Below are 21,807 nucleotides of genomic sequence, written 5' to 3'. Positions count from 1 at the left end.
CAAAGGAAGAGTACTAGATGGAGAATTGCTTTTGCTCATTGGTTGGTTGGGGTGTTCTGGTTTTTGTTTTTGCTTAAAATTACATAGCAGTATTGAGAAGCCATGTTTTTACACCTGTAAGTTCTTAGAAGAACTTCTAATCACCCCTCGACTCTCTGATGAGCTGAATATGAGAGCTGGAGAAGTAGATGAGAGAAAAAAGCTGAAACCAAACCAAGAAACTTGCCCCACAGCAGTATGGATGTAAAGAAAACAATCCCCTGCACCTGCTTTTAAAGGTTTTTTTTTTTTTTCCCCCTCTCCCTCGAGAAAAGTCACCATCAAACATATACTTCAATCATAGTATTTCAGAGCCAGGGAGTTACGTTTTGAGCTTGAAATGCAGTGGTAAGCTTGAAAAGCTTGTTGGCAGTGGTATCTCGGGAGTTTTCCGAGCCTAGGACAGTCTGACTGAGGCAGGGAAATGGGGAAGAGTTGAGTATAGATAGGTTTACCAGATGACCCACCATCGAAGGAGGCTAGAGTCTGCTGTTGGCCCAAGTCAGGCCTCCAAGCCTTTGTCATCTCTTCAATACACATGCAATGGAGATTTCTATGGTGTTTGGAATACCTGCGGTCAATACATTTGGCTTCTGAATGTGACACAGAGACTTACCTGGTGAATTCCACAGAATAGTACTGAATAGGAGAGCTTCCTTCACTCTCTCCAGGTTTCCAAGACAGGGCCACCTCAGAATCAGAAACCACAATGACGTGCGGCTGCTGGGGTGCTGTTGGAGGCAGGCAGGAATCTAGGCAGGACAGCAAACTGGAGTTGGCTGTAGTCTTTGCTGCTGGAGAGGTTTCATGTATCCAAAACACATGTGCTTTCTACAACCTAAACGTCTCTGTCAGAACAGCCTCTCAAAGTCCAAACCAAAATAAGCATACACCCCAAAATCATAACTGGATTCTCCACTGGATTCGTATAAGGTTTATCAGTGAGAGCTGATCTTCCCTTCCTCCCCAAACACCCCTGGTTGGAAATCCAACTAAATTAAATTATGTGCAGACTATTGACCCCAGGACATACAGTGTTGTGTACCCTTTAAGACCTCTGTGCGTGTGTTGGAATTGATATTTACTTGAAAGTGAAAGCCACTCAGTCATGTCCAACTCTTTGCGACCCCATGGACTATACAGTCCATGGAATTCTCCAGGCCAGAATACTGGAGGGGGGAAGCCTTTCCCTTCTCCAGGGGATCTTCCCAACCCAGGGATCGAACCCAGGTCTCCTGCATTGCAGGCAGTTTCTTTACCAGCTGGGCCACAAGGGAAGCCCAAGAATACTGGAGTGGGCAAATCCCTGCTCCAGCAAATCTTATCAACCCAGGAATTGAACTGGGGTCTCTTGCACTGTAGGCGGATTCTTTACCAACTGAGCTATCAGGGAAGCCCCTTGATATTTGCTTATGAAGAAAATTAAATGCTTAATGTAATGGCACTTACTTTCCACTCTTCTGTGTGTGGACTTCCTCCCTTCCCCCCACCCCCATCATCAGCATACATACCGATGGTAAGACATCTGGAAAAGCTCTCATGTGTGAAGACGTAGGATGATTCTATCACCCCAAGGTCACTGCTGTTACTATTTTCATATCCAGACTTTCACATCTGCCAGCTTTACACTGTTGCTTCGGCCAGAAATATTTTTCCTGCCTCCTCTTCCTAGCAAAATCCTATGAACTTTTCAAAAGCCAGGCCAAAGATATGGTTCTTTCTGAAACACTCCTAAGACTTGGGGTGAGGAAGTGCTCCCTCTGAGTGCTCCAGAGCCATGAGTGGACTCAGATACACTGAGTTACATGCTAACCATGCACCCCTCCCTCCCCAGGGAGCTCCTGAGAGCAACGATGCTTTCAGACCACCTTTGTCCCCCAGTACCCACCGCACCACCACCTCAACGAGCATTTGTTAGATTTCCCTGGCCTGTAAAATCTCTTTTCCCACCCCTCTTCCTCACCTTCCGAATTCCCACTTACTTATCAGATCTCTGCTTAGTAGTTATGTCCTTAGAGAATTCTTACTGCACCTCTACATCAGATCTTACAAAAGAAGATCTTATATCGTGTTGGAAAACACTTGTCACTATCTATACACTAAATAGATAATGTCTTGACCCATCCCGCTAAGTTTCAAGAGGGCAGGGACTGGGCCTGTTTTTGTTCACCACTGAATTCCCAGAGTCTAGTGTAGCACAATGCCTGGCAGAGTCCATCCTCATTGGTATATGCTGAATAGAGGAATGAATGAATAGCCCTAAATAACAGTTCTTATTATTAATGAACCAGACCCATTTTACCTTGGGGCAAAGTGGTAACATGCTGAGGAGAGCTAAGCCGCCCTTTGCCAGTCTGGCTGTAAGCTGCCATGCTCACGCGGTATTCAGTGCCTGGTTTCAAATCTCCGATCACTTCCTCCTGTAGATGACCAAACATGAAATGTATCAGTGATCAGAAGTTCCTTTGAGGCAAGCCAGACCATTTCCATGAGGGTTGCATCTTGAGGCCCTTGTGAAATTTGCTTGGGAGATTGTTTTGCTTTCTCTGTGTGCGTGCGTACTAAGTCATTTCAGTCATGTCTGACCCGGTACAACCCTATGGACGGTAGCCCGCCAGGCTCCTCTGTCCATGGGATTCTCCAGGCAAGAATACTGCAGTGGGTTGTTGTGCCCTCCTCCAGGGCATCTTCTCGACCCAGGGATCAAATCCACGTCTCTTATGTCTCCTGCATTCGGAGGCAGGTTCTTTACCACTAGAGCTACCTGGGAAGTCCTTTGCTTTCTCTAGGATTGGCCAAGTATTTTAATTTGCAAAGAGAAAAGCACCATGACGTATTTCCAAAGACTAGTGAATTATGTTTTACTGGAATATATACACTGTCCTCAAACTAGGACTCATTCATCTTATCAGCTGTTGCTCTTAACATCTGAGTTCTTCAATAAGAGTACTAGGCTGCTGGAATTCAGGCAAGGATCTTTTCCAGGGCTGGAATCCCCCAGCCCTTTCTTTCCATTTGCATATCACCGATGCTCAGGTACTGGCCACAACAGCAAACTGAGGTCTTGATTTGCATCCATAAAGGAGGGACTCAAACTTTGGTTCCCAAATTGCATCAGAAGCACCATGAGGGCTTCTTAAAACAAATTGCTAAGCCTGGCCCCAAGGGCCTCTGATTCAGTAAATCTGGGAAGCATCTGAGAATCTGCATTCCTGAGAAGTTCCCAAGTGATGCTGCTGGTGGGTCATGGTGGGATCTTCCCTGGTGGCTCAGACAGTAAAGAACCTGCCTGCAGTGGTTTGATCCCTGGGTTGGGAAGATCCTCTAGAGAAGGACATGGCTACCCACTCCAGGATTCTTGCCTGGAGAGTCTCCTGGACAGAGGATCCTTGCAGGCTACAGTCCATGGGGTCGCAGAGTTGGACATAACTGAGTGACTAACGCTTTCACATTGAAAACCACTAGGACTGATGAGGAACGTGTGTCTGTGAACTTCACCTGCACAGAAGCCTTGACCGAGAAGCCCCAGTTGAAGTGGACTCACTCCATCTTGAGGCTTTTATGTGCTTGTGTGCTTAATCGCTCAGTCGTGTCTGACTCTGTGCAATGCTCCGGACTGTAGCTCTCCAGGCTCCTCTGTCCATGGAGCTCTTCAGGCAAGAATACTGGAATGGGTAGCCAACCCTTTCTCCAGAGGATCTTCCTGACCCAGGGATCAAACCCAAGTCTCCTGCATTACAGGTAGATTCTTTACCATCTGAGCCACCAGCGATGCCCCAACCGCAGGCTTCAGTGCTATACAGTATGTGGGAGCCTAGGTCACAATGGTCTCAGCACATTGTAGTGAAAATGATACTGACATGGAATCTATCAGTCCTAGGCTTGAATCCTGACTCTGACACTTATTGTTAGCTGTGGCCTTCATATTAAATACCCAGAGCATCAGTTTTTTCCTCTGTAAATGGGGATGATGGATAACTATCTTGCACAGTTACAGCATCTGGGGTAATGTGTGTAAAGTCACTGGTTCCAAGGCCGTCCTCAAGAAGCAGGATTGTAATGATTATTGTCTTGGACATTAAAACTCCTCCTCTTCTCCACTTACCTAGGTTCTACCACTTCTGAGGCCCAAATATCCCCTTGACACCTGACCACACAGACTCAATCTTACCCCACTAAGTGTTACACCACTAAATTGGCACATTCATATATTAAAATTTTTACTATTTCTCCCATGGGATTACAAGCCACTTGAGAGCAGGCATCCTGTCTTATATTTCTTCACAACATCCCCTGCAAATGACTAAATATTCATTGTTGATAAGGAGAACTAATCAATAGATCAACAAAACTTTTTTAAAAGATTCAACAAATAATTATTGAATACTTACTATAGTAGCCCTTAACCCTGAAAACATTTTAAAATCACTCAAAGATCTAAAAATAAAATACCAATGCTAGATGCTACTCCAGACCACTTAAATCAGAATTTCTGGGTGGCAGGCCTGAGTCTGTTTAAAGCTCTCCAGGCGATGCCAATATGGGCAGCCAGGTTTGTGAACCACTGGTCCTGGGCTTGCCTGACCTCTGAGTTCCACCTGTCTCCCCTCCTTTCTTCCTCCTGTATCTCCAACCTCTCCCTTACCCACCAGATCCTTCTTGACTGTGCTCAAGTCACTCTCATCTTCAAAGCAATCAATTCTTCACCACCACGAATGCGCCCCTCTCACCTTTCCAGAGACAAAACCCTCCTGAAGTTGTCTCCACTTCCTCACCTCCTGTTCCCTCCTCACCCTGCTCCCATCTGGCCTCTCCTCACTACAAACGACTGAGATGTTTCTACCAAAGTCGCCACAACAACTCTGCAGTCCACCAAGTGGGGATGTCTCCATCTTTACTCGACTTTTTGCAGCTTTCAATACTGTGACCCACCCTCGCCTTTTAACTATCTCGGTTCCCTTGGAAACCGTGTCTGTTCCTCCTCATCTCTTTCTATTTCGTTTGTTTCTCTTTTCAAGTATCCCTCACCCACTCCCCATTCTCTGCTGGCCCCTTCGGTGTTTCCCAGAGGTTCACCCCTCACCATCTCCTCTCACTCTGTAGCCTTGTTCAGGCGAGCTCATCTACTAGTCCCAGAGCTTCTGACACCTTCGAACGACACTTCCCTCCATCCCCAGCTCTAAGCTGCCTCTTGATCTTGTCATGAGTTTATGACTGCCTCTTGAGCTTCTCTACTCAACCACCACACAACTCAAGTTCAACATAACCAAAGCTCATCTAATCACCCCTCCTCCAACCACCAAAAACAAAACAAAAAACTGCTTCACTGTTGTATTCTCTCCCTCATTACCCAAACCAGAAATTCTCAACACTTGTTCACCCCTGCTCTCTAACCATCATTCAATTGAGTACCAATACTCTTTCATGTCACATGAATCTGTCCATGTAGTTTAATCTTCACAGCCATTTAAGTCCAAGTCCCCATAATGACGGCAATGCCTCTGACTCTCCCAGCCTCCAATACTTTCTGCACATCCAACCTGGACTCCACACTGCTAGAGCAGTTCTCTTAAACCCCAAATCCGATCACGTCACGTTCCACTTACGATACCATCTTTGCGTCCCCCTGGTTATTCTTCCAGCATCGTCTCATGCCACCGTCTTTCTTCACATTCTGCATTCCAGTCATACTGAAGAACTTGGCAGGGCTCAAATTTATGCCATTCAATTCCTTGCCTCGGGGCCTTTGAACCTGCGGCCCCCTCTGTGAGAAATGCCCTTCTCTCCACGTCTGCCTGGCTTATCCTTCATGACTCAGTTCAGCTGAGACATTACCTCATTTCTCTGGCCCCCTGACCCCAGTCTGGTTAGGTGTCCCTCCTCTGTGCCTCCCTGGTGCCCTTGGTGCACCTCAATGTAGCGACACTCACCTCAGACTGTACTTGCTTACTGGTCACCTTCTCCCCACCCGCCGGAGGGCACAAGACAAGCTCGTATTCCTCTGGCATGCCAAAGCTTAGAACAGCAGTGCCAGACATGGAGCAAATTTCCAAGCCATGCTCTTATGATGAATGAATACACGAACAACCAGTGAATGAATGAAAGAAATGGAACCAGGACATCTGCCGTAAACAGATCACCTCTTCAAGAACCAGCTTCTCCTAATAACCCCTCCGACTGGATCATCAGCTTCTACATCTCTGCCCTAGACCTGGAGTTAGTAATACAGAGACAAGGCTGACTTCCTTTTATCAGTCTGCCCCCAGCCACATCCACATGCCTTCTGGACCTGCTTCCTCCTTTCATGCCCCTTGAATCCTTATTTGGGCCATTTCTACAGCCTCCGGGGTGGGGTGTGTATCTCCCATCTTCCGTCCCCTCTCTCCCCAACGACTCCATCCTACGTGTAACTGCATGAAGGGTCTTTGCTGAACATATGGTGCTGTTTTCCCAGCCCCACGGCCCCCACCCTCACCCTTGCTCTAATTCTCTGCGTCTGTGCATCCCAGTTCTACCATCTGTCTCCTGATGCATGTCAAGTTGGGTGGTTAAGAGGCTGGAGGCAGCAGGTGTAACAAGACTGCTGTCTCGCTCCTCTCCCAACTGCCACTCCTAGGTATTTCCCAGAGAAGCAGAAATACACTTTCAAACCAATCCAGTGCTCTCATGGGCTTCTGCTTTAGAATTCTTTCCTTCCGTGAAGTTATTCCACTGTATGAAGTATGGGGGTGGTGATGTGGTTTTATAAACTACTGCAGATATTAGCTATGCATTAATATCAAACACAGCTACCATTAATTACCATTTACTGAGTGTTTCCTCTGCTCCAGAAACATACAGAGCCTGATTTAATTCTTCCGTCAGCCCTGTGAGGCAGGTATCACTCTTATTTTCATTTCCAGAGGAGAAAACTGAATTCTGAAAAAGTGAATGATTTGCTCAAGGTTGTATATTTATTAAGTGGCAAAGTGGGGATTTGAACACTGCTTTGTTTGACTCCATGAACAAAGTTCTAATTGGATAATACATGAACGAAAAATATTAAATAATATTTAAATGAACAAAAATTTATAACATAAACACCAAAGATCAGATTATTTTATCTATAAACAAGGAAATTTATGTTATCAGAAATGTAAAGGTGAAAATTACACTAATAGAAGTTCTTAATGTGGATGAAAAAACAACTAAATTTTTTGTTAGACATGGAATTATTGGTATGACCTTTAGCCCAGGTATATTCTGAAAGGTGAAGTGTTACCTTCCCAGAAATTATTTCCAGTCTTTTCCGGTCTTTTCCTGAGCTGACAGGCTGGTAGGTGAGCATAAGGGAATGAGGTCAAGGAGACTGAGTAGCTGGGGTTATTAAAAGAGAAGCTGGATTCAGTGCCTTAATCATCTCTTCTTCCTCTTGCATCTCTCCTTCCAAATGGAATCCCTCAGAATAGTATGACTTGTGATAACCTTTGAATTCTTTAGTAAAATGTTGCATAATTCCACAAATCTTTCTATTGCTGTCCTTAAATGTCTCATGGCAAGTACTTGAGCCTTGCATCAAACTAGATAAGATGCTAAATATACCCTTTTCAAAGTAGAAAAACAAAGTGTTTTGTTGTCTTGTGGAAGTTTGAAAATGAGTCAAAATACTTCTCTCTCTTGGACCTCTTTCTGCACAGAATGGTGAAAAACAAAGAGAAAGAAATTGCTTTCTTGGAGTAGAAGCCTGAATGAATTCCAGTCTCCTCTGTCCCCTCCCATACTTTCCTTAGAGAGAGAGCGAAGATGGGTGCACTGCTGCAAAATAGCTTTATTTTGTGTTTGTCTCATGCTCCTGTGTTGCTCATCTTTGCAATCCTGTGAACTATAGCCTGCCAGACTCGTCTGTCCATGGAATTTTCCAGGCAAGAATACCGGAGTAGGTTGTCATTTCCTTCTCCAGGGGATCTTCCCAACCTAGGGATCAAACCCACGTCTCCTGCACTGGCAGGCAGATTCTTTACCCTTGTGCCACCCTTTACCCTTGGGTTGGGGACCGCTAAACTTTCATTCTACTTCATACTAGACCCAATGTACAAAAACAACCTGGAAAGCTATGTAACAGGAGCCCCTGAAAAGACAGAACTATTCTTAACTGAATCCCTGTTCCCTGTGCAATGATGAAACTGTATTAAATGGTTCCGAACTTAAATCTCTGACCCTAAATCAGACCTCACCTTTAACCCCATTCATGCTGTACTTTTTTCCTACTGCTGGAAAACCAAGTCATTTGTTTCCAGAAATGAAGTTGGATGTTGCCTTGTTCGCTAGTCTGGTCAGGTTGTCCCTACAAGAGGGCATCCAGTGAGCACGGCGGAGAGGTGGCATGAAGTAGGAGAGCGCTGGACTAGCGGCCAGGAGACCCAGGCTCTGCAGCCAAAGAGCTGTGTGGTTTCAGGGACTCCACTTAACTTCAGGGTTTCAACATGGAAATTTTACAATTCTTTTAAAATAACCTTCACTAGTGGCTAGTGACCTTGGATTCAACATCACATTTGACTTCACAAGTCAAATCTGTGCTTTGGTTGCCTTAATAGAAGTTGGGAATATTTAGCATCATTAGATGGGAGGCACAGGGAAATAGAAAAGGGTTATCTCCCAAACAGCCTTCTTTCAAAGGACCCAAGGAAGGCAGGGCAGGCCAGAGTGGGGGGAAGAGTTGGAAGGATTTCCATTTCCTGAGTGGTCACAGAAGGAGTATCATTTGGGTTTTCCAAGAAGGGCAGCATTGGCTTTGGGGCTGAACAAACCTCCCTCATATGGATCTACCCTTATCGCAGGACAGTCAGTATCCCTGAGGCTTGATCGCTAGAATGCCCAGACGTTTCCATATGCCACAGGGAACAAAGAAAACCCTCAGGTGGAAACCCTCAGCCCCTTTGTTTTATAGTCAAGAGATGTTTACAGGGGCTCAGAGACTTTCCCACGGTTACCCTTGTTCTAGTGACAGACTTGGGACTAGATGCAAGTCCCATGATTCCTGTCTGCTTTATCCCTTAACCTTGGGTAAAACCCAAATAGCATCACTATTCTGGGTCAGCCAGACCAGTGAAATCCAGAGCAGGGTGATGGTTTATTCCCCCTTAGTTAGCAAGACAAAATTTACTGAAATACCCAAAGAAAACATAAGAACTTTCTATTTCTATTTTATCTCCTCATTTAAAATTTGGTAGGAATTTAGAATGTACACAATATATTAGTAGAGTAGCAGATATATAATTTACAAATACTTACATATATTGGTACTCTGGTATATGTTTAAATAATTTTTAACTGATGGTGTGTGCATGGGTGCTAAGTTGCTTCAGTCGTGTCCATCTCTTTGCAACCCTCGGGACTGTAGACCACCAGCCTATTCTGTCCATGGGATTAAAAAGTGTGGATACCAAATGCTAACCAAATCAGAAGCTTTTACATAGGCAGAGTATCAAAGAAAATATCAGAATCCCACTACTCCACCAGGTTATAGAGAAGGCAATAGCAACCCACTCCAGTACTCTTGCCTGGAGAATCCCATGGATGGAGGAGCCTGGTAGGCTGCAGTCCAGGGGGTCAATAAGAGTTGGACACGACTGAGCAACTTCACTTTCACTTTTCACTTTCATGCATTGGAGAAGGAAATGGCAACCCACTCCAGTGTTCTTGCCTGGAGAATCCCAGGGACAGGGGAGCTTGGTGGGCTGCCATCTATGGGACTGCACAGAGTCGGACACGACTGAAGCGACTTAGCAGCAACAGCAGCAACCACCAGGTTATTTTGGTTAATTCTTCATTTGAATCAGACTAACCATTTGTCAACCCAATCCTCTGTTTGGCAATCAGTTCAGAAAGTCAATCAACCAGGTTTAGGTGCCCAGTCCGGTCTCACTGACAAGATCTAGGATTGTTAGAGAAAGTGAGGAAAGAAGAAAGGGGGTGGGTAGGGGAGCATTTCCTGCAGGAGGGAGCTTGCTGACTAAATATTTTCTCTCCTTTTCAGTCTTTTTCACTTTGGGAGCAGAACTTAAATTACTTCAAACTTTAAAAATATTGCTTTAACTTTACTCTTCCAGGTGAAATACAAGCCATTTCTTTCTAAATGATTAAAAATTCACCCGTACGCCCAGCCTTTGCTGCTTCCACTAGAACCAAGCACTCTCTGTGGGCCTTAATCGATGAAGAAGATGCAGGAAAAATAGACATTTTGATGAAAAGAGACCCCCTGACTCCTGGGTTGGGGCAAGGGTTTAACTTTTTGAAGCATACTTACAAAAATCATCTGATGATCCAATCGTCCCTGGAGAGGAGGAAAATATGAAAAGGAGAGAAAAGTAAAGCTCACAGGAACTAAAATGAACCCGTAGAATAGCTGCACTTCCGCCGTGTGCAGTCAAGGGCAGCAAACACACGCCTTGGCAATGTGGATTCTCTGCAACCCTCACTCTGTCCTTCTGCGCCAGGTGTGGTGCTGAGGGTTCTAGGACCATGACCTTGTTTAATGTCCACAACATCCTTACGCTGTAGGATGATGCGAGTACAGAGGGTCCCAAACTTTTTCTGTTCTCATTATAAAATAATACTGGATTAGCAGCACCACCAATCCAGAAAAAAACTCCCTAACAGTTCCATTTATTCAATAGTTATACCCCAAAGATTTAGTAGTGGAAGTTTACACAGATGTTGCTATTTCCCGTGCAACATTCAAATATTCCACAAGGCCCCTGTGAGTTTGCTGCAGAGCCCTGAAGTACCATAGTACACAGGCTGGGAACCACAGACACACTACCCATGATATAGATCCTATTCAAATCCCTGTTCTGTTGATGAGGAAGCTGAGACCCAGTAAGGTCACCCAGGTGGTTTATTATCATACAGGAATCTGAATGCATGTCAGCCCACTCTGCTATACCAGACCTCTTCCCTCCCCCTTCCTGATTCATTGCCTTTATCTCTAATCATCGTTTCCTCTCTCTACTCTGTGTATTCCGCAATCCCCCCACCCCCACCCAAATACACAAGCACAAGAACGTGTATGCACACTTGAGTGTTCAGTCCCTTGGTTCAAATGATTTGAAGTCCCCTGTCTTCTTTGCCTTTTCCAGAAACTGCCCCTGCTTCAAATCTCAGCCCCAAATTTTACCTCTTGAACACCTGTTCCTACACTAATCTCAACCTCAGTCTGTCTGGTAGGTGGCATGTGAATGAAATCTGGCCTCACATTGCTCTCTAATTGTTTTATCTAGTGTAAAGGTGTGTGAGCATGTGCTAAGTTACTTCAGTCTTCCTACTCTTTGTGATCCCATGGACTGTGGCCCACCAGGCTCCTCTGTCCATGGGATTCCTCAGGCAAGAATACTGGAGTAGGTTGCCATTTCATTCTCCAGGGGATCTTCCCGACCCTGGGATCGAATCCATGTCTCTTACGTCTCTTGCATTGGCAGGTGGGTTCTTTACCAAGAGCACCACCTGGGAGACCCAGTGTAAACGTGATTTTCCCAAAAGCTGCCCAAGAACAGCAACCATATGTGATATTGTGCTGGGCAGAGTGGCAACTGTGAACATTTGTTGAAATCAGCAAGGTAATCAAATACTACAAGTTGGTAGCATATTCTAACACCTAGTTATAGTTAACGGAAAAGAATAAAGCCTTTGAGTGTGTGGATCACAACAAACTTTGGAAAGTTCTTAAAGAGATGGGAGTAACAGTCCAACCTTACCTGTCTCCTGAGAAACCTGTATGCAGGTCAAGAAGCAACAGACATGGAACAATTGACCAGTTCAAAACTGGGAAAGGAGTATGTCAAAGCTGTATATTGTCATCCTGTTTATTTAATTTATATGCAGATTAAATCATGTAAAATGCTGGGCTAGATGAATCACAAGCTGGAATCAAGATTCCCAGGAGAAGTATTAACAGTCTCAGATATGCAGATGATACCACTGTAATTACAGAAAGCAAAGAGGAACTAAAGAGTCTCTTGATGAAAGTGAAAGAGGAGAGCTGGCTTGAAACTCAATACGAAAAAAATTAAGATCATGACATCTGGGGCCACCACTTCATGGCAAATAGATGGAGAAAAAATGGAAACAGTAGCAGATTTTATTTTCTTGGGCTCCAAAATCACTGGATGGTGACTGCAGCCACAAAATTAAAAGATGCTTGCTCCCTGGAAGGAAAGCTATGACAAACCTAGACAGTTTATTAAAAAATGGAGACATCACTTTTCAGAGAGTTTTGTATAGTCAAAGCTATGGTTTTGTCCAGTAGTCATGTAGGAATGTGAGAATTAATAAAGAAGGCCAAGCGCCAAAAAATGTATGCTTTTGAATTGTGGTATTGGAGAAAACTCCTGAGAGTGTCTCGGACTGCAAGGAGATCAAATCTGTCAATCCTAAAGGAAATCAACCCTGAATACTCATTGGAAGGACTGATGCTGAAGCTGAAATTCCAATACTTTGGCTACCTGATAAAAAGAGCCAACTCATTGAAAAAGACCCTGATGCTGGGAAAGACTGAAGGCCAAAGGAGAAGGTGGGGGCAGAAGATGAGATGGTTAGATAGCATCATAGACTCAATGGACATGACTTTGCACAAACTCTGGGAGACAGTAAAGGGCAGGGAAGCCTGGCGTGCTGCAGTCCATGGGTTTGCAAAGAGTCGGACAGGACTGAGCGACTGAACAACAACGACAGGTGGGGCCACCCCAACTGCCCCCTCTTAGGACAGAATAAACCACAGAGGCTGGGGCTGAGGGCTTCTGAGGCAACTGAGGGGTACTTAAGCAAAAGTCTGAGAATAAAAGCAGCATGCAAAATACAAGCAAGCTGAAGACATGCATCTCTTCTTTTTGAGTCATGAGTGCTCTGGTAAAAATAGCCAGGGCAGGGCTCAGAATGCAGTCTGCCCTGGGTTTACAGTCAACTGTTACTTGCTAATGTATGATCTGAAGAATGTCTCAGCATCCTTGTCAGGTCATAGGATAGTTGTAAGGATTAAATGGCAAAAGAAATGTAAAGCATGAGGGAGCGTGGCTGGCAGGTGACAGATTCTCAATAAGTGATGGTTACTTATCACGGATGACAAGTAGGTTTCTAGGTGCAGCACCCGGCAGGCATTTACTAGACAGGAGTTACAGACACCACCTCCACCACCAGTGCTGTTAAAGCTGAAGTATTCTGGGCACTGATGCCAACTCCTTGCAGAGCAATTAAAAAGGCTCTAGTCTGTAGATTAATTGTAGTAGAACGGAGAAGGAGACAGCAAGTGAAAGAAAAGAAAACAGAACATGCCTAAGGCAGAGAAATTCACCCCGAGAGACCTTGACAGGAAACAGAAGAAAAATAGATGAAGAGCCCGCAGTTGGTTAGTGGAAGGACAGGATGCCGGCTGCAGAAGGAAAACAAACAACTTGCGCCATTTGAATATACATTTCCAATCACATCATCTTCTTCTGCATGATGTCTCCAGGCAGTTGAGAAGATACAAATGTGTCATATTTATTTATAAAGCTTTATTGAGATTAAAAAAAAAAATAGAATTGAATTTTATAGAGAAAAGAAGCAGGGGGTGGGAGGGAAACAGCTGTAAGGTGGCTGTTTTCTCGCAGGATAAATGCGGTGGACTGAGTCCATGGAAACATTCCTCACATGGCTGCCTTTCTGAGGATAAAGATGTATGTGATGGGGTTATGGCCAAGAAAGACATTCTAAATTCCAAAGGATTATACAAGCAGTTGTTATTATTATACATACAGCAGCGCACACACACACATCAAATTAGAAATCCTTCTGAACATCAGTGAAATGTCACTCACAGGGTGTGCTTTTGGGGGGCTGCCGGGATGAAGCTACTCACAGAGGTCGGGGTATCCAGGCCGGGCGGAACACCATAGGACCGCTCCTGCAGGGATTTGTCTACGCCGACCTCAGAGTAAAAGACCTGGAAAAGAGGCAGACATCCAATGTGAGAGCGGGGCTGGCACTTCACCAGACCGAGGACCCAAGGTTGGAGTTGCACTCACAACCACAGTGGGTCTTGACGTGAGCTGTCTCGCCTCTCACACACTAGCCCTTTGTCAGCAAACATCAAACATACCCGGCTAGGGTCGCAAACTCCTAAGCCTGTAGAAGCCGGGAAGAAGACACAGTGTAAAGTGGGGTGGAGAGGGCCGACCCACCTCCCAGTATTTTTTCCTGAAACCACCATTCTCTCAGGTAGTCTTTCATTTTCCCACTTTTGCGTCTACTTGAATCTAGAAATATATTTCTCTGCTTTAAAATGACGATAGGATAAGGGCTTGATAAATGCCTTCTCTCTCTCGGTGAACGGGAGACAGGAGGGAATGGTGGGTCTAGGGTGTCTTGGGGAGTTTACAGCTCAGTGGTCAGCTCAGCTCCAGCAGGCTTGTGGGCCTGGGGTGAGGATATATTCACAGAGATTTCAAGAATTCCAAGAATTCATCTGAAATCTCCTAACTTAAAAACGTTGACTCATTTTTAAAAACACTTTTCAAAGAAAATATTTTTTTAAAGGCCAATCGTTTACCTCTTAGAGGTAGAAATGCATACTCTATCCCCTTCTCCGCTTCACCTGTCCACCCCATCACTTTCATTCAGGTTTTACATTATTCTGTCCTTACTGACGACAGTGACTCCCTATCATTTCCCATGTTTCTGCTTTGTCTCCAAATTTGACTGTGGGCAATTGGAGAGCAAGAAACTTGTCTTCCATTGAGTTTATATTTTCCCATCCCTGAACAGAGTCATTTGGTCGTTTTTGAGATTGCATCTAAGTACTGCATTTCAGACTCTTGTGTTGACCAGGATGGCTCCTCCATCCCTTATTCATTGGAAGGACTGATGCTAAAGCTGAACCTCCAATACTTTTGCCACCTGATGTGAAGAACCAACTCATTAGAAAAGACCCTGATGCTGGGAAAGATTGAAGGCAGGAGGAGAAGGGGATGACAGAAGATGAGATGGTTGGATGGCTGATGCCATCAAGTCTGACTCAACGGACTTGGTGATAGACAGGAAAGCCTGGCATGCTGCAGTCCACGGGGTCGCAAAGAGTCAAACATGACGGAGCGACCGAACTGACTGAACTGAACTGAACAGAGTCAGGACCCAATAGATCCAACTGACTTTCAGGACACTTACAAAGGCTCTTTAAAGGGAAACATCTCCGGTTTCATGGAGGGAGAGTGAGGCTCCCCCGACATGAGAGGGCTGATATCAGGAGGCCACATAGAGAGGGAGCAATGATAGGAGGGAGGTGCAGTTCCCCCAACACACCCACTAGAGACATCCCTGTGCCCAGGTACTCACCGTGTACCCCATGATGGGGCTTGGAGGGTGCCTAGGCATCTTCCATTGTATGCTGAAGGCTGAACAGTTCAGAGCATCCAGCATGATATCAAGAGGTGGTCCCACCTTGCCTGCTCCAAAACAAAAGAGATGGTATTAGAAGCTTCATGCCTCCCACCATGAGTACACTTAACACAAGATGTAAGAGTGTGTGCTTACAGATGGAGAGCATACTGAAAGATGATTCCAGAGGCCAGAAATGCAGACAGCTCTCTAGTAGGCCACTCCTGCGTCAGCTGACTGCACCAGACCTCTGTTGGCCCCTCCCCACAGGGCAATGGGAGGGAAATCAACTCAGCTATTGCCCACAGTCCCTTCTGTAACTGGTAATATCTCAAGGACCAGCAAAGGAAAACTCAGGATAGCATAGGCCATGGAGGGCTTCCCTGATAGCTCTGCCAGTAAAGAATCCGCCTACAATGCAGGTAGCCCCCAGTTTGATTCCTGGGTTGGGTAGATCCTCTGGAGGAGGAATAGGTTACCAACTCCAGAATTCATGGTCTTCCCTGGTGGCTCAGATGGTAAAGAATCTGCCTGCAGTGAGGGAGATCTGGGTTCGATCCCTGAGCTGGGAAGATCCCCTAGAGAAGGGGATGGCAACCCACTCCAGTATCCTTGCCTGGAGAATCCCCATGGACAGAGGAGCCTGGTGGGCTACAGTCCATGGGGTTGCAAAAAGTTGGACACAACTGAGTGACTAAGCACAGCACATGTAGGCCAAGGAGTGTGGAATGTTTTAAAGCAAGATAGTAATGGTGTTTGTTTTTAAACTCAGTAACATATATGTTTTATGGATATGTTATATAGATACATCTGTTTATATAGCTCATATATTCTTAATGTTGAATATTTAATAAGTGTGGCTTAGTGTAGTCATAAAATGGCTTTAGGAAATTTCAAATGTTTTACTGTATTCTTATCTTAAATAAGTTTATGGTTATAAATAATAAAATTTACATTTATAAAAATAACATATGCAGATTTCAAAATTTAGAAAACACAAACAAAAAACTTTCATCATTCAGAATTGAATCCTGCCAGCATTGTAATACATTATTTATACCTTCTCTTGATTACATGGATTTTTTTTAAAGATATATAGATATATATACATACAGACATATTTACATATTTTACTTATATAATGTATATATAAATTTAATGTTTTATTGTGTTCATTATATATAATATGCACATATACTCAATATGTTCATGTTATTTCAATTAGTATATATAATACATATATATATATATATATAGAAATGTGCCATAATTTACAATTTATCTCATTTTACTATTGTTGTGCTTAATTTCTTTCTGCTATTTTGCTATTGTAAATAATGCTCCATGAGGGCAGAAACTAGGTATGGCTCGACAAACACTCCTTGAGTGAATGAATGTTCTTCAGTTTGAGTTTACACTTACTAATATGTCCTGATGATCTTCCGTTTTAATGACTGTCTATAATTCTCTAACATATCAGTTGGGATACTCTCTGCTGCTGCTGCTGCTAAGTCGCTTCAGTCGTGTCCGACTCTGTGCGACCCCATAGACAGCAGCCCACCAGACTCCCCTGTCCCCGGGATTCTCCAGGCAAGAACACTGGAGTGGGTTGCCATTTCTTTCTCCAATGCATGAAAGCGAAAAGTGAAAGTGGAGTCACTCCGTTGTGTCCGACTCTTAGCGACCCCATGGACTGCAGCCCACCAGGCTCTTCCATCCATAGGATTTACTCTCCACACACAGATATCTAATGTGTCTATCTATTGGGTTACTGTCGGGCCTTCCTTCGGCATTGTTTTCAATAATAGAAGTGCAGGCCTTTCTGGGGGACCAGGTTACGGAGGTCCAGTGCCAGCAATCAGCCAGAACCGCCAGAGACACATCCCACTGCCACCACTGCTGCCCCTCAGGAATTCGGCCTTCAAGTCTTCTCTGGCTTTGGCTTGGTTGAAGATTTAAAGTCCCATCTGATTGGCCAAAGTGATGTCATGTGATGAACAGGTCATGTGACCAAAGGATCAGAAAAGAAATATCGGGTTTTTTCTGGTTCCAAACTGGAAAAGGACAGGATGAAAGGAGTCTTGGAAATCATTCTTCCACCAAGCCTATCTACTGCATAGGAGTCTCTCTAAAGGAGGACAGGACCTTAGGAAAAGAGTAGTGGTGGGTGGTGAGATAGCCAAATCCTCTGGTACTCAGAAAATGCACATATATTAACTGTTACTCTACTGATAGACATTTGGACATTTCCAAAATTTCACTGCTGAAAATAATGCAAAGAAGAACACCAGTGTGTGTGTGCGTGCCTTTTCATGCACATGTCCAAGCATTTCCAAGATGGATAGTTATTAAAAATTATGAATAAATGCATCTTAATTTTTAACAGCTACTGACTTGTTGCTCTCCAAAAAGGATTAAATAAATGAATCTTGAAGTACATTCAATGTTTTCATTTGGGTAAACAGAGTAGAATTTTAGTGTCTAAGACATAATTTTTCAACCTCTACTGACATTTCAGGCTGTGTATTCTTCATGCAGATGCTCCTGTTTCAGAAGGTTGAGATGCATCCTTGGTCTCTATCCACTAGATTCTAGTAGCACCCACAGATTATAGTTGTGAAAACCAAAAATATCTCCAGACATTGCCAAATGTCCCATGGTGGGCAAAAATGACTCCAGCTAAAAACTGATGATCCAACAGAACGAATATTTTAAAGACGTTTATGTTAGTTGCTCAGTCATGTTTGCCTCTTTGTGACCCTGTGGACTACAGCTCACTGGGCTCCTCTGTCCGTGGAATTTGCCAGGCAAGAATACTGGAGTAAGTAGCTATTCCCTTCTCTAGGGAATCTTCCCAACCCAGGGATCAAACCTGGGTCTACCTGTATTGCAGGCAGATTCTAATGTAGCCAAACTTACTATAGAAAATTAAGGAATTTTAGAAGCTTATGGAGGCGTATGAGAATATAAGAAACATATATAAACACATAAGAAGCCCAATATAAGAAACACATCTTCACCAGATCTGAGTATTACTTTAAAATATGTTACATTGATAAGAAAAAAGAATATTTTAATACCCTCTTTGGCTATTTTTCCACCTGCCCTTATGTGTTTCATACAGTTTTCAATCAAGTTAGTTTTCTTATTATTCAGTGATTGAAAAGAGCTCTTAATATGTTAAAGATCTGAATCATTTACCTATATTTTTTCCTATGTAGTTTTAAATTTAGGCCAGGCTGTACTATTATCTATTACTGGCCAGTTTTATTGCTGAGTTGAGGTCTATGCTAATGAAATCTCAAAAGAAGCCAAGAATTGGAGAAAAAGATAGTAGAAATGATTTACAGAACCCTCACAGACCACAGAATAACCAGTAAGCACAATCTCATCCTCAGTTCAGTTCAGTTCAGTCACTCAGTCGTGTCCGACTCTTTGTGACCCCATGGACTGCAGCACATCGGGCTTCCTTGTCCATCACCAACTTCCAGGGCTTGCTCAAACTCCTGTTCATTGAGTCCGTGACACCACCCAACCATCTCATCCTCTGTCGTCCCCATCTTCAATCTTTCCCAGCATCAGGGTCTTTTCCAAGGAGTCAGTTCTTTGCATCAGGTGGCCAAAGTACTGGAGTTTCAGCTTCGGCTTCAGTCCTTCCAATGAATATTCAGGACTGATTTCTTTTAGGATTGACTGGTTTGATCTCCTTGCAGTTCAAGGGACTCTCAAAAGTCTTCTCCAACACCACAGTTCAAAAGCATAAATTCTTTGGCACTCAGCTTTCTTTACAGTCCAACTCTCACATCCATACATGACTACTGGAAAAACCATAGCTTTGACTAGACGGACCTTTATCGGCAAAGTAATGTCTCTGCTTTTTAGTACGCTGTCTAGGTTGGTCATAGCTTTTCTTCCAAGGAGCAAGCGTCTTTTAATTTCATGGCTACAGTCACCATCTGCAGTGACTTTGGAGCCCCCAAAATAAAGTCTCTCACTGTTTCCATAGATTTCCCATCTATCTGCCATGAAGTGATGGGACCAGATGCCATGATCTTAGTTTTCTGAATGTTGAGTTTTAAGTCAACTTTTTCACTCTTTTCTTTCACTTTCATCAAGAGGCTCTTTAGTTCTTCTTCACTTAGATCTTAGGAATAGCATTGCTGTCTTTAATGGAGAAAAATTACAATCGATTAAGTTGGGCTACTTGGATCAATGAGTGGGAAGCAGTCCTTGTATCCTTTGTGTATCTGCCATGGTTCAGGACAGAAAACTCTCTAGGTATTTTAAGCAGAAAGGTGGTTAGAAAATTGGTAGAAAGACTAGGGGAGTAGAATTCAAGAGTCTCTATTAGCTCTATTTTACAAATATGTGAATAAATAAATGAGAAAGAGAGAGCGATACTCGAGAGATGATAGCTAGCTAATTCACTATAGTCGTGATTCAGAACCAAGAAGCTTCTGCCTTCACGCTTGATCCTGCCATTCTTGTCACTACAATTGCCTGCAGAAACCCACAAAAGTGGTGGGGAACCTTGGAAAGGTTTCTGTGTTTTGTTGGCCTTTCTTGGCAGGAGAAACAGCAGCCAGAAAGTGGCCTTCCTCCCACTCCTGCCTTCCGTTAAGTCTCAAGAGTGCATCTAACTGTACTGGATATAATTTACATGTAGAATACCGCCTGCAAGGCAGTCTGGGAAATGTTTTTATTCCTCCAGCTTTCCATTACAATAATGATGCTTAGAAGGAGGGTAAAATTGTTACTGTTGAACAAGCCAGTCCACAGGATCTATGACATACTGGTACCTTAAGAAGCCTGAATTCCAATATACTATCCTTTTTACTTTCATATTCTCTAGGAAAGTGCTCAAATCAAGCCCTGCTGTGACACAGACAGGTATGATTTCTATTTTATTGGTATTGTCTTCCATTTATTTAATCTTCCACATACCTAACGAGTATGTATTGAGTTCCCATATGTATCAGGCACTGGCTTAGTCAGTGAGGCTACATTAATGGTAAAGAGAGACAGAGGACCATAAACAAGTTAGCAGGACATCACAGTCTGGTGTGAGGAGCATAAAGGGAAGGATGGAGCACTTTGGTGGTCCATAGTAAGGAGACATCTGACTCCACCTGGCAGACTAGTAAAAATGAGACAAAGTAAGGATGGAGAAGCATCCCAAGCAGAGTGAGCAGTATACACTTTTTTCAAAGAGTCAGGGGAAGAACCACATAATATTAAAAATATCTGCTGGTGCTCAGTCGCTAAGTCATATCTGACTCTTTGCAACCCCATGGACTGTAGCCCGCCAGGCTCCTCTGTCCATGGGATTTTCCAGGCAAGAATACTGGAGTGGGTTGCCATCTCCTTCTCCAGGGGATCTTCCTGACCCAGGAATTGAACCCACATCTCCACATCTCCTGAACTGCAGGCAGATTCTTTACCAGTGAGCCACCATGGACACCCAGTATAACCCTAGAGGGCCATAACTGAGTGGATGTGGGTAGTGAATGAGAAGGATGAAAGCTCCAGGAGTTCTGCCTTGGGAGGCACAGGGGAGAGGTGTGGGCCATCCACTGTCTGTGAGCACAAGGGTAGCTTTGACTGCTACTGATGTAGGAGGTGTGCTCATCAGCAGCTGGTGAGTAAGAGGTGGCCAGGTCAGACGTTTGGGGCAAATACCAAAGCTATCCTAGATGAGTCCAGTGGTTAAAGATGGGAAATCACACTAGGGAAAAGAACTGAAAATCAGATTTTTTTAAAGATAAACCTTCCTAAGTTTAAAAGAAGAAATCAAAAGAAAAGTGATGGATTCCACTTCAGAAAACTTCATTATGCTTTCCAAACTTCACAAAAGAAAAAATTCAAAACAACAGATCAAAGGGTGAACAATTGCAGCAAAATGACAGGCCAAGGGATATCTTTATTATAAAACTCATACATATTGAGAAAAAAACATACCCAGGCCCTAATAAATAAAATATGAAGAGAGAACTCACCAGAGAGGAAATATAGCTGGTAAATACACATGGCAAAAGATTCCAGTTTGCTAGTTATCAAATAAATACAACTTCTTAAAATTGAGATGTCATTTTCACCTATTAAATTAGCCAAAATGTTTAAGTGATGGTAACTAATGTTGACAAGACTACATAAATGTGCTGGTCTCAAAACATTACTGATGGCAGAGTAAATCAGCACGGGCATTTTGAAAGGCAATTTGGCAAAATGCGGTACTATCCATAAGTATTTTTCTTCCCTTGGACTCTCAGACATGGAATTACAGTCGGCCATGAGGAAAGAATATTAAGAGAAGGCTGCTCCCATGAAGATGTTCTTCAGAGAATCATCTGTGATGTAGAAAAATCATAAACAGCCTAAATATCT

At 43.7% G+C, this 21,807-nt stretch overlaps 1 protein-coding gene across 1 annotated transcript in view; it reads right to left on the bottom strand.

The window, feature by feature from the left end:
* EGFLAM (EGF like, fibronectin type III and laminin G domains) overlaps positions 1–21,807 on the bottom strand; it is a 189,398-nt gene that overhangs the window by 107,012 nt on the left and 60,579 nt on the right. The window contains exons 2-6 of the mRNA XM_040262359.1: positions 15,382–15,491; positions 13,910–13,993; positions 10,325–10,351; positions 2,342–2,459; positions 656–791 (exon numbers count right to left, since the gene is read on the bottom strand). Coding sequence (XP_040118293.1) covers positions 656–791; positions 2,342–2,459; positions 10,325–10,351; positions 13,910–13,993; positions 15,382–15,491 — 475 coding nt within the window. The remainder of the gene's footprint in view (positions 1–655; positions 792–2,341; positions 2,460–10,324; positions 10,352–13,909; positions 13,994–15,381; positions 15,492–21,807) is intronic.

The sequence above is a fragment of the Oryx dammah genome, unplaced genomic scaffold (genome assembly GCF_014754425.2).
Source record: "Oryx dammah isolate SB20612 unplaced genomic scaffold, SCBI_Odam_1.1 HiC_scaffold_20, whole genome shotgun sequence".
NCBI lineage: Eukaryota > Metazoa > Chordata > Mammalia > Artiodactyla > Bovidae > Oryx > Oryx dammah.
Note: the sequence above shows the minus strand (reverse complement) of the source record. Positions and strands in the feature narration are given on the sequence as shown.